Raw genomic sequence first — 12,529 nt, 5'->3', positions numbered from 1 at the left:
GGAGCAAAGATCAGTGTTTCTGCACAGGTGGTTGTGATTCGAAACACATTGTTTTTAGATTGTTTTTGTTTGTTTTATCTCATTCTTTCATTTTTGTTTTGTTGATCTTTGTTCATGTTCAGTATAAACGTAAACGTCATCACCCAGTCAAAATTCAGCAAATGTTAGCATGCTAACAAGCTAAACTAAGGAGGCGAACATGGCAAATATCAGCTTTAGCTGAAACTAGTATCATCACGAGACTTAGGATCCATCTACTCTGCTTCATACAGCCCTCTGTCTCCCTGCTCTGCTATGCTCTGCTGCGCTCTGCCCAACAATTATCATTATGAAATTCAACACAAGTCTGGACAAGGCGACACAACAACTTATCCAGTTTAAAAAGGATACTTTTCTAAATCCTATTCTTCCAATTTAACCCCTCTATGAAAATGTTTTGGATTTCCTGAACACAATATGCTATACATTATAATAAATCTATTTTTAAATGATCAACATTAAAGACCCTTGTCTCAAAGACAAGTGTTATCTGAGCTACCTCTTGATACAGTGCACAAAAATCATTCACTTTACAAATAACATTAGAAGTGCATCACACTAAAATCACTGCAAAGACAGCCCAACATTAGGCCTATATTTAGTACTGTAGAAGTTGAAAAGGTATTTTTAATTTGTTTAACAAGATAACCATGGTTCACCTTCTTTTAAAGTTAAAATAATGTTTTTATGCCTATTTTATTTTAGAATGTGTAAAAATGTATGGACAAATGTGCTGAACAGTCAAATTTTGGCTCGATAGAAGCTGCGATGGGCCACATAAAGCAGATCCATCGACCAGGAGTGCTAAATCCTTTTGAGAATAACGACGAATGATGTTAGAGGAGCGGTATTACAGAAGAAAAAAAGAAAAAAGTTTTGCCTTGTCTTTGGGGATTTTGCTGTCAAAGATGTCTTTTAGGTATAAGCTGCCTCTCCTCACTGTTTCAACAGTTTCTTGTGATGAAAGGGCTCCATGATTTGAACGAGCCAACTGCCCCTCAGAGTGATGCCACACTGGAAAAAAAAGAGAGAAAGAGAGAGCAGCAAAATCACCCAGTTTACTGCTGTTTGGTAATATGTCACAACACTCAAAGGGCTTCTTTTGAAATCACTGCTTCACACAGCTTTCAGCGGTGTAGATTATTGCTTAAAAAGGCATTAATTATTTCAAAATGAAAGAGTCTGTTGTAGAATTCACACTGATTATCCTCCTTGGGTCACTTTTAAGTCTGCTTAAATTTTTAATACGTTCCACACTCCAGCTATGTGACGATCACACAAATTAATCACCCCCACCCACCCACGCACCCACCAGTCATTGCACAAGTCTATGAAATTGAAGTAAGCACTGATTAATAATTATGTTTTAAGCCTAAATACATGATCAACATACAATTTAATGGATACCTGACATCCAAGACCTGACAGAGACAATATAAGTCAGTAAAGTTAAAACAAAATTCATTAGGTTGATTCATCAGAGGATGTAACATTCAAAGGCTCAGATGGTTAAAAAATGTTTGTGGCTTTAAGATATCATCTTATCACGACTGTAATCAGAAATAGTCTGTGACATGTCATCATGTAGCATCTGTAGAGGTTTCCAGAGAGTTGTGCGGTTCCAAACACTGATCCCCAGCTTACAATGGCTGGTGTGCACTGTAGTATAACTCATGACTTCAGTGCAATGTATGACCTTTGGCTTCTATCTGTCTAATGTTACCCTCTGTGTATTTCTACTTCAAGCAAAGCTGAACACGCTCCAGAGGCAGAGGCGCTAAAGGCTCTGATGTTATTTTAGTGGTGTGTCAGTCTCTCCAAAATTGTCTGCTCTGCACTGCAGTGTCATTAACTCGCATCCAACTGTTGTGCACGGGTTTCATTTGTGAAGGGGTTGAACAGAAATAATAAAGACACGTAGAGGTAATGGGTATAAGACCATGTTTAATGGCAATACACTGCAAAAGCTCTAATCACTTCAAACACGTTATTTAGTGCTTAGATCTGTCTGTGTGGCTGTCAGAGTAGTGCTATAAAATGTGTTGTGCAATAACAATGAGGCTTTACAAACTACAGGAAGACTTCTCAAATGAGATGTGCAACAGCGATGAAGCTGGTGTTAATGATAAATACCACGTCACAGTGGACAACTGTGCAGCATCTATTTCAGTCTGATGTTTATTGGAGGTACTCAGCCTTTAGCTTTTTTTTTTTTTTTTTTTTAGAAATAAGGCAAACTTCCTGTTTTGCTTTTGCATTTTGTAAACAAAATTCAATTTTTATATGTATAAGTCTCTTTATTTTCCCACTATGATAATGTTTTTGTCCCTCATAAAAGACATAATAACATGGAAAGTTATTTTCATGGCTGTAACTTGGCTACATCAACAATAATCAAAAGGCAAAGTGCATTATAGAACTGATTGAGTGAATCAGAATATAACACCACGTACACGTGACAAAAAAGTAATTACATACCACTTTAAAAAGACATGGCTGACTGCTTTAAAAGTAGAGTCATCACAACAATGTATAAATCGGGTAACGAGTGACCACTACTCTATCACTTAATGTGTGTTTTACATAATGCATGAAAATATAATATTAATATAATTTATCATTAACTTTCCCTTTGTGATAGACTTTGTAATAAATTGTACCCAATATGTCTTTCAAATGTATATTCATCTAAATATTATAATATATACACACAGTGATTCACAACTTCAACAGGAGACTTGTGTGTTAATTTTTTTTTCATGGCTTATTTTGGAATCATGAAAAGGCACTTTCATTGTGAACAGATCAGAATGAAGCTTTGTGGCATAATCACAAACGGTTCAAGACCAGGAGTAGTCCAATGAAGAAGAGGGTACGTGGTTCCTGCATCACTATCGAGAGTGAGACCACACCAGTCAGAAAGATGACAGATGGCTGGATCAGACTCCTGTTTAGGTCATCCTCAGGCTGAGGCTCGGGAGCTTCTGACAATGTGTTTGCTAGATTCTCTAATAATGTGTCAGGGGAAATCTGGGGAGCATCTTGTGTCTCTTCCCTGGCTGACGCAGACTGAAGATAGAGGTTTTGGCTCACCTCGGTGACACCTGTACTCACTGAGTGCATCTCTGTGAGTTCAGGTGATGGTGGAGCTTCATCGTCTGCTCCCAGAGATGCCTGACTCTCGGCCACAGGAGACAAGAGTGCGGGCATGCTGCCGTCATCATGTGCTGTAGGCCTGGTTGAACCTTCCGATAATTCTGCAACAAGTTCACTCAATCCTGTGGCAACCTCTCGCTCAAAGCCCTCAGTAACACTGCTAGGAGAGACAGGTTCAGAGGGCAGTTCAAGGCAAGGACGACTGGCTGAGCATTCAGTCGATCCGTCCCCTCCTGTTGGCCACAGATTCATCTCTGTGGTAGGAAGATGCATGCATGAATCCTCAGAAGGAGGAATTTCCTCTCCACCGGTGTGGGAACTCTCTGATCTCAGCCTTGACTCTTGTTGCAGGGAAGGCAGCAGTGCAGAGGGACTACTGTCTATGGGCAGCTCTGATGTTTGGTTGCCTAATTCACAATGGAGTCTGGGCAAAGGCTGTGACTTACTTAACTGCACTGATTCACTAGCGCAGAGTACAAAGGATGCATTAAATGGATGTGTGGTTTCAGAAGACGTACGAGGGATCTGTTCACCTGGGGATACAGTGTGAGTGGACAGTATGCCATCAACAGATGGAAGCTCTTGCTTGGGTAGGACAGTGGGGCCAGATGGGTGAACTGCAATCTGTTGAAGTGAAACAGCAAGACAACGGTGACAGCTAGGAGAATATAAAGACAAAGGAGAACAATTTGTTTCCTTCATTAACGTTACATACACAGAGAGAAGAAAAGCATTTTACAGCATACCAATGCTTTTCTGTGATGTGGTTCTCATGCTGACATTGTACTTGTAAGGAAATGCAACCAAAATAAGAGACATACGACTGCATCGACTGATATCTTCGTTCGAATAATTCATAAATGTAAATTCTAATGCCTTCACATCCCATCATGGTCTCAGTTAGCGTGAGTAAGATCCTGGATGAGTATATACTGTATACCTTGCTTTATCTGGACTCAACAAATGGGAGAATATTTTCAAAATCATTTTATCCTTAAGTTTAGCTCATGTACATATTTCCACATATTGGTTTTCCTTTGTTCTTTTGTGCTGGCACCAATACTATCCCTAAACAGAATAGTTTCATCTTAACTTGATTTGATTCCAAAAAAGCAGCTTTGAAGCTGCTGTGACAAAAATTCCAAGGTTAAAATCAAGATAAAATCATAACGATGTTTTACAAAAAGACAGATAACAAAAACCGCACCCAGAAGAACAAATGCATGACTCATAAAACACAAATAATAGAATAATAGAGAGCACACATACTGTAGTTGTTAGGCTGTAGATTAATATGTTATCACTTTAAAATAATCCATTCATGTATTATGTCTAGATGAAAATACCATTGTAACCTGGTATTTTTTTTTCAGGGCAAATTAGAGAATAACAATTCTTAGTAAAACATGCATCTATAATGTTGTGTGTTGCAGTTTTTGTTATTGGATTTGAATGCCTCCTAAATTTACACACTTCAGGAAAACAGGCTTCAAAGAATTCTGTTTTCAGTTTGAGATCACATTGAAAAATGTATTAAGAAATACATAGCAAGTGAACCACTGTAGCAGCTAATACTGGCAATAAAACGGACGACATTTAACTTGAAAAAAAATGGTGGCTGGATAGTGTAGTGTAGTGCCCATACAGGAGACTGGTGTTCGAATCCTCGCTGTGACCTACCTCCAGTAGAGGTCCTTAGTATCCCTGTAACTTGTATATCACTTGTAAGTTGCTTTGCATAAAGTGTCTGCCAAATGACTAAATGTAAAATTGTTACAGAAAACCTGGAGGATGAACTTGTCAGCAATGATCATTTGATCACTCCTGAATTAGACTCTCAAAATACTTAATGGCCTATAAAGTAAGGAAGCTACTACTGATGGAGGAGCTGACACTATCAGTAATACATGAATACCAGATCACCTTATTATGCTACTCTGTTAAGAGGTGGGATGTCGTAATGTTTTTTTCTGACTCTAGGCTGTCACTGTTATGCAAACACTTACTTCCTCCTGCTTCTGAAATACAAATGTCTACCAGCCTGATATGTTTTATGTATGTATGGAACTGTTCCAAAATCAACTTTTGCTTGCCAGAATGCTGATGCAAGCCCCCTCGCAATCCTAGTTGTAAGCAGCTCAATGTTTCCCTTTTCCACCATTTTATACTAAGGAAAAACCCACAGACTGATTCTACACTGCGTTTAGCACTACTGTGGAACTGGTCACATATGGCATCTCTATATTTAAAGGAGGAGTTCTACATTCAGGAAATGCTGATTTGATTTCTTACTGGCAGCTAAACAAGCCACTCATGTTTGTGTCTTAATTAGGAGATGTAATCTTAAAGGTGCCATATGCAACTTAAAGTAGTGTTAGCATGACACTCTGCTGTGCCCTTATTCTGTCTGCTAAGCTGAGCCACGCCCTGCTAAACCCTTTAGGTACTAGTCTACAATTAAAATGAATAGGAATACTGCAAACAGAGTAGTCAAGCAGAAATAGTTCAAATTCTCTGACTGGTTAAATTGGTGAGCCTTGCTTAAAAACTGCAAATGCTGTTCTATGAAACCTCTCGACATATCCATGTTTTGGAAAAGAAATTCTATTAACAAAATTATATAATATATTGTACCTTTAAATTAGCAAGAAAACTGAAAGTAGGTAATCAGAGTCTGTGGAAAAAAAAGAAACACACAAAAAAAAAAACACTTCTGGTTTTGTATTGATTGATGTAAGTGGGTCAACTGCTGAGCTTTAGAGGTGCTGTTAATTGGATTTGGACAGAGCCAGGCTTGCTGTCTTACCTTGTTCTAGTCTTTATGCTAAGCTAAGTGACTCCTAGGTCTGGTCTTATATATATTAACATATATAAAGTAGTATCTCACTCTCTACAAGAAAAGAATATCACTTCTCCTTTAAGTGTGCAATGTGAGATAGCAACAGAGTGTGAATTAAAAAAAAAAACATTTTGGTAACATTTCATGTCAATAGAATAACTAAAAGGTCAATATACAGTAAATACACTGACAACAACACAGTAATAGTGGACTTCAGTACATTAAGCACAAATAATGGAAACATACAGGATTTTAGACATGATTACACGAATGAATATTAGTGTCCTGAATCACTTGAACAACAAAAAGACATGGATTTAAGTTCAATAGGAAGAAGTTCACCAGGTGCAACAACATGAACAGCATGCATCATGATATGAACACTATAAGAAGCCAACAAGTAAAACAGCATACGGTGCTCGTGCTACAGCGATGAGAAGCGAGATATTACCTAAGTTGTTGCTGAAGCTTCAATGAGCTGTGAACAATATAAACAACCAAGCCAGTGATGATGAGCTTTGATAGTTGAAAAGAAGGTGATTGTTATGTTTTATTAGACACACAACTCGCATAAAAGGATAGAGCAATTCCTGCCTGTTTATCTGTTAAAGGGAATATGTCAACAACTGCATGCAAATCAAGATCATTTGAACATAGTCCAAGAAATTATTTGATGAAGGTGTGTCCTTTATAAATGTGATGGGCTATTTAAACTTTTGCAGGTCATAGGGAATTTATAAAGAAGACTTTGGTGGTTAACTAATTATTTTATTAAAAGTAGACCCTTGTTTTCCGATGCTGTTTTTTCACTCTTACCTCTACATCAATCTCCGGGTGTACTATGTCTGGGCAGACAGCTGTAGGTCTGACAAGTTTAGGCCTGGACATCTCTTCTTCGCCTGCTGATGTAAAACAGACAAATATGACACCCTGATTAGTTTACAGTAAATACAGAAAAGAAACCCGTTCTACAGAACACTAATAATATTAGTTAAGAATATTTTAACTATGGTAGAATATAAATCTCTAAAACGGTAGCTCTCCAATTTCATTTATGAAAATCAGTTTGGTGATAGAATCATTATTCAGAGAGTAAAAATGCTGTTTAATGTCATCTGTGCTCTCGAGGGAGACATGTCTTCACTTCTGCTGCACCAATTTTAAGCACTCTTTGTTTAAATCTGAAGTGCAACACTTAATGTAATGGCTGGAGTACCCTTTTAAGTAAATGGATCATCTTACACCTATTACACCATGTATGATCATCAGTTATATTCATTTTACATTCGTGTCTTCTTTCCCTCAGATAATGAACCCATAGATCAATGGTGATTTTGTGTGGCAGCATCTATACTGTACCTTCTTCCTGTTCCTGCTCATCCTCTGAATCTAAATCATCATTTGTACTGAAAAAATAACAGAGACACATGGGTTATATGACATCATAAAGATACAACAAAAGAAGTACACTCTGTAAATCCAAATGTTTCCATGGTTTTACACTTTTACATATATCCATGTATAGCAACAGAAGAATGTGGTCATACGCCATTAGCTGCACCTGTTTTGGATAATTAGTCTTATTATTTGCTGACGCAGTTCAGCTGTTAATGGGCTGAATCAGCCATTTTATTGAAACATTGTGTATTTTATTTACGTTGTACGGTTCTGTTTCTGAACCACAGCACTGGCTGAGCAGAGCCCTTTAAATTCAAAAACCCCAGCAATGGCCATTCTCATTAAACTGTTGGGTAAAGTGGGAATTCACTGAGTGAGATTTTGCTGACTGAGGTTCAGGGCCTCTGTAAATTTAGGCATAATATAAGTCGTATTTACATTTCAGAGGTGATGCACTTACTGATTGACACAGTAGGCTAATTTAGTTAAATATCTTTCTTTGCATATGCCCAACAATGTATGATTCATGCCCACCTACAGGTATTTTCATACTGTATGTAGCTACATTAGACAGATCAGATCGAGGAGTGGATCGAATATAGACATGGTCAATCTTAAAATTATCTTCGAAATCTTCGGTTGAAAGAGGGAGACTGTTGAAAGAGGGGGTGCAACATTGCCTAGAGTCCTGCAAACCATGCCAAATAAAATAAAGGTCAAGTCGCATTGAGCATGTGACAGGAGCTGCACAAATAGAGTAACGCAACAAGCTGTTCATTCTCCCTGTGCTTCCTTCAGTTCCAGTTTTATATCACAGGCGCAGGTTTCAAATTTGATAGAGATCTGACAAACATTGTTGAATTATGCAATCACTTCCGAAACTGTTCAAACGCCCTTCCACACTTTTTTCATTTAACTTTCAACGTGCACTCACTAAACCATAATGGGAAAGTGAAAACACTGAAAACTTTTTAAAAATATCTGCAAATGTATTAAAACTTAACGGCATTCAAAGAATTTGCTGTGCTCAGATATATGAGATCCCAGAAGCTTCAGAAGTCCACTACAGAAAAAGAAGAACCTGCCATGAAGCCAACCATCTCAGGAGCACTCCATCATTCACGTCTCCTTGGGGATAATGAGTGCTGGCTTGGAGTTGACACAGAAGATTCTCTGGTCTGGTGACACAAAATTTTACTCTTTGGGCAGAACTCCAAGCACTATATCTGCAGAACACCAGGCACAGATCATCATGTGGCTAACACCATCCCTACAGTGAAGCACGGAGGGGGCAGAGTCATGCTATGGGGGTGCATCTGAGCAGCATGGGCAAGAAAACTGGTCAGAGCTGAAGGAAGGATAAAAATAGAGAAATTCTGAAAGAAAACCTCACGTGACCTGAGACTGGACCTAAGGTTTACCTTTCAGAAAGTGAGCTGAATGACTGGAACACTTTCATAGATCTTTTTTAACCGGTTACATTTGGGACAACACCTAATGTTTATAGAAAAAACACAAATTGATGCAATTGTGAGGTGGCTCGCCTAATGACCTATTCAGGTCAGGGGTGGAGTGAAACCAAACCAGGAGCATAAATTTGTGTTCTCTAACCAACTATCCTCAGACTGAAGAAGCTACATGGATGAGTAGTGAGACATTTCGACCTAACAAGAAGGAAATCCAGTTGCCATGACTCAACTTCAAGATAATTGTGAGGAAAAGACTCACAATCCTATAACCACTAGACTGACAGCAGCAAGTTGATGGAAGAAACAATTTAGTTAGAGGCAAAACACTGCATGATTGTTTGCTGGTCAAGGCAGATGCCACTGAAATAAAAGAACAGCACTTTTTCTACTCTGGTCTTATTACTGCCTCTCAGAAACAGTGCATTTATGTGGCATATCTGTGTTTACCTGAAGGAGATACATTCTGGTTCATTTTAAACTAAACCAGTGTTTGGCTTGTTTCAGAGCAGAAACTGAACTATGTGTGATTCCTACAGCATATGGTAAGTAATACATTCTGGTGTCTGGATTTGTTTCATCTCATAGAAAGCTTTCCTTCCACTGGCTGTCTTGTTGATAATCTAAAACCCAATTGTCAGTTAACTTCAAAGCACCTAATGAATCTATAATGATTACTGCGCCGAGGGTGCCGATACAGTTTCTGCTCCGCAAACTTCAGTCAGTGACTCATCCATCTCTAACAGATGGTTGGCTCCTTCCTACTTCCAAACAGCTACAGCAATGGCCACCTACATAACAAGTACAATAGTTTAAGATTTATCACACACTTATTAGAATTAGTTTAAAGGAGTACAGAACTGTGCCGGTCTAACTACACAACGGAAAAAGACACATCTGTTCTGATGAAATTGCTCCGCTCCCCAATGACTCTCACGGAAAAGGTCAGAGGTAAAGTTTAGAGCAGAGAATCACCAGGGCAGGAAACAGCACCTGCCCTTTGCCTATTTTGATCGTCTCAACACGCCACTGAATGACTGGCATTCTGAGGGGGGTGTGCACTCTCTCCAAAGCGCTCTCTGACTTTCACTGCAGACTCTGAAGACACCAAATTGTAATGAGCACAACGAGTCACAAACAATTTTTATGAACACTTAAGTAGGTAGATTAGATTCACCATTGTGCTCTCACTATGCAACTGACTGTGTAACTGTGTTTATCAACATCCTGTTGAACTTTACACTTTAGTTCTTATTATGCTAAAGGCAATCTCGCGGCAGGACTATGAATAAAGCTGAATGCTCATTTCAGCAACAAAACTTCAAAGGGAATTAGTAAGCAACAGAAGACCGGCAGCTGTTGCACAAGCCTAGTGTCTTTTTATGCTTTGTGACTTTAGTTTACATCTATGTCTTCAGTTAATTTCATGGCCAACATGCTGTCTCTCATGTGAACGATTATTAATAACATGTAACATCCTACTTTTGCTTCTTATTACAACAAGGGCCTTTCATTCAAATGAGGTTTAACCAATGACCTCTATCTGTGCAGGTCAGAAATCAAAGGAATCTCAGCATTATGGATGCTTTATTGCACAAATGGCCTGTTCAATTTGTAACCATAGGCCCATGTGTTTGACAAAGACAACCACACACCTGACTGGAAATGTTACCTGTAAGCTTTTGGAGGTTTGAGGATACTTCTCGTTGGTTGTGTGTCGGTGTTTATTTGAGCTACATTATCTTCATAGGACAGGAGCAGTGTTACCACATAATTCATAGAGGAGTTATTAGCCCAGAAATCGCCATCAGAGGTTTCATAGCGAACCACAAACTCAATGCGAGAGCCGTGTGTGATATAAGGTGGTGCAAAGGACAGCTTGAAGGAGAACTGATCAGTGCCCCCATCATGGGAACCCTGGACATACTCTGCAGGGTGATCAAAGTAGGTAGCCCAGTTGTCCATGGTTGATCTTATATAAACTGCTTTGTGGAAGGAAATGTTCAGCACTCGTACTACCCCACAGAAGGCAAGTGGCTCATTTTCCACTGGAGACAGCTGCTCAACCTCCACTTTGTTGGCGTGCACCGCCTGCAGCAGGACACCGCCGGCTGCTGTGCTGAACTCTGGGTGCACATGATAGGTCGGCACTCGCTCTGGCTTTCGGTATTTTGCTTCCTCTTCTTCCCACCTCGCGCTACCCTCTTCTTCGTCCGAATCAAAGGCAACAAATTCTTTAACATCCACCAGATCTCCACCTGTTGTGTCGGCAAATGACACCCTCTTTCCGGCAGACAGCGCCAGGTGGATCCGCATATACTCTGCGGTCTCTTCGTGGATGGATGAGCCTCGCTTTCTGGGCACCGGGGAGCATCTTGGGATGAAGCGGACATCCTCTGCGTCTTCGTCTTCATCATCATTGTTATTATTATCCTCGTCATCCATGGGCACGCTCATCTTTGCCTCGTCGCCCGACTTGCTCGTTTTAATTGTGGTAAAAAGGCCCTCTTGGTTTGGTATGGTTAAAAAAGACATATCTGTAGGCGTGTACACTCAAGTCAGCTGTGCGCCAGAGAGACTACATATGGCGACTCCAAAAGGAAACACTACCTAATTTTGCGCAGCAGTGACCTGTGATCCATCCAGCGCGGTCCCAGCGTTACGCGCAGATCCTCCTCAGTCAACGTGTAGCGTTAAATGTCACCCATGGAAAACTTGTCCTTCCTGCCAGCCCTTGATAGCGTATCCCCTGGTTTACATGACTGTGTGCATCGCAGTTTGGCTGCTGTCGCGGAAGGAGCAGTGTCTAATTTTAGCATTGACCTACCGGGATCTCCATGCCCCAAATTTTGTGTTTTATATTGGTATAATCCGGCGACTCCCCCTCGTTACGTTTGGTTCGGGCCGGATTTTAAAGTAATATATCACCCACATACCAATGTTAGTGAGAACAATCCAACATTCACACAGATGTACAATATTATAGGTCTGTGGCCTGTTAAGACCAGTGCAGACATCATCACATAGTCTGATCTTTTGGGGCGCATCTATTTCATCACCCTGAGATAGCAAGTCCTACAAAGAGAATGACTGACATACAGGGCATTGATCTAATTGGCATCGTGTGGATACTCAGCTTGTGTGTTACAATCTACAATGCATGGGTTAAAATAAAGGTTTGTCATTTTGTGAAAGTGAATTCGATGAGAGGGGGAGAGGAGCCCAATGGGAGCGGGAGGGTATTTATAGACCAGTGCGCGTCCAAATCTTTCCTGGCAATAAACACATTCGTTGTTGATCCTATCTGAACCATCAGCCGGGCCACTGCTCGCATCTCCTGCCTCCACTGAGCGCACATAAAGGCCAAGTCCTTGTTTACATCTGGCTTGACGTTTGAGGTCACGAACAACGAGCGTGATTGAGTACACATTTCCTACATATTAATATTGCCTGCGCAAAGTTAGAAATCGCCGTGTAAACAACCGAGAGGTATTTGCATGCGCTCAGGTAACAGTGTCGTGCAGCGCTGCACAGTTAAACCGCTGCCACCGACAGATCCCTGTGTAAACACACCCTTGTAAATGATTGGCGGAGATATTTTAGCGCGGCGCGCCGTAGCCAATCAGGAGAT

General features: G+C 40.1%; 1 protein-coding gene across 2 annotated transcripts; it reads right to left on the bottom strand.

Moving 5' to 3' along the window:
* Positions 1-2,242: 2,242 nt before the first annotated feature.
* On the bottom strand, positions 2,243-12,391 carry si:ch211-167b20.8 (protein phosphatase 1 regulatory subunit 3A). Of its 2 annotated transcripts, none has more exons than XM_026367195.1 (4): positions 10,571-12,391; positions 7,394-7,440; positions 6,851-6,936; positions 2,243-3,819 (listed from the first exon to the last, which is right to left on the bottom strand). In XM_026367195.1, the coding sequence occupies exons 1-4, from the start codon at positions 11,431-11,433 to the stop codon at positions 2,869-2,871; spliced, it is 1,947 nt and encodes a 648-aa protein (XP_026222980.1). In that variant the 5' UTR covers positions 11,434-12,391; the 3' UTR covers positions 2,243-2,868. The 2 variants fall into 2 exon arrangements, with proteins under 2 accessions (XP_026222980.1, XP_026222981.1); XM_026367196.1 differs by having other exon boundaries at positions 6,851-6,933.
* Positions 12,392-12,529: the final 138 nt, after the last annotated feature.

This window comes from Anabas testudineus, chromosome 7 (assembly GCF_900324465.2).
Source record: "Anabas testudineus chromosome 7, fAnaTes1.2, whole genome shotgun sequence".
In the NCBI taxonomy this organism is placed as follows: domain Eukaryota; kingdom Metazoa; phylum Chordata; class Actinopteri; order Anabantiformes; family Anabantidae; genus Anabas; species Anabas testudineus.
The sequence above is the reverse complement of the archived record's forward strand: the minus strand, read 5'-3'. Positions and strand labels throughout refer to the sequence as shown.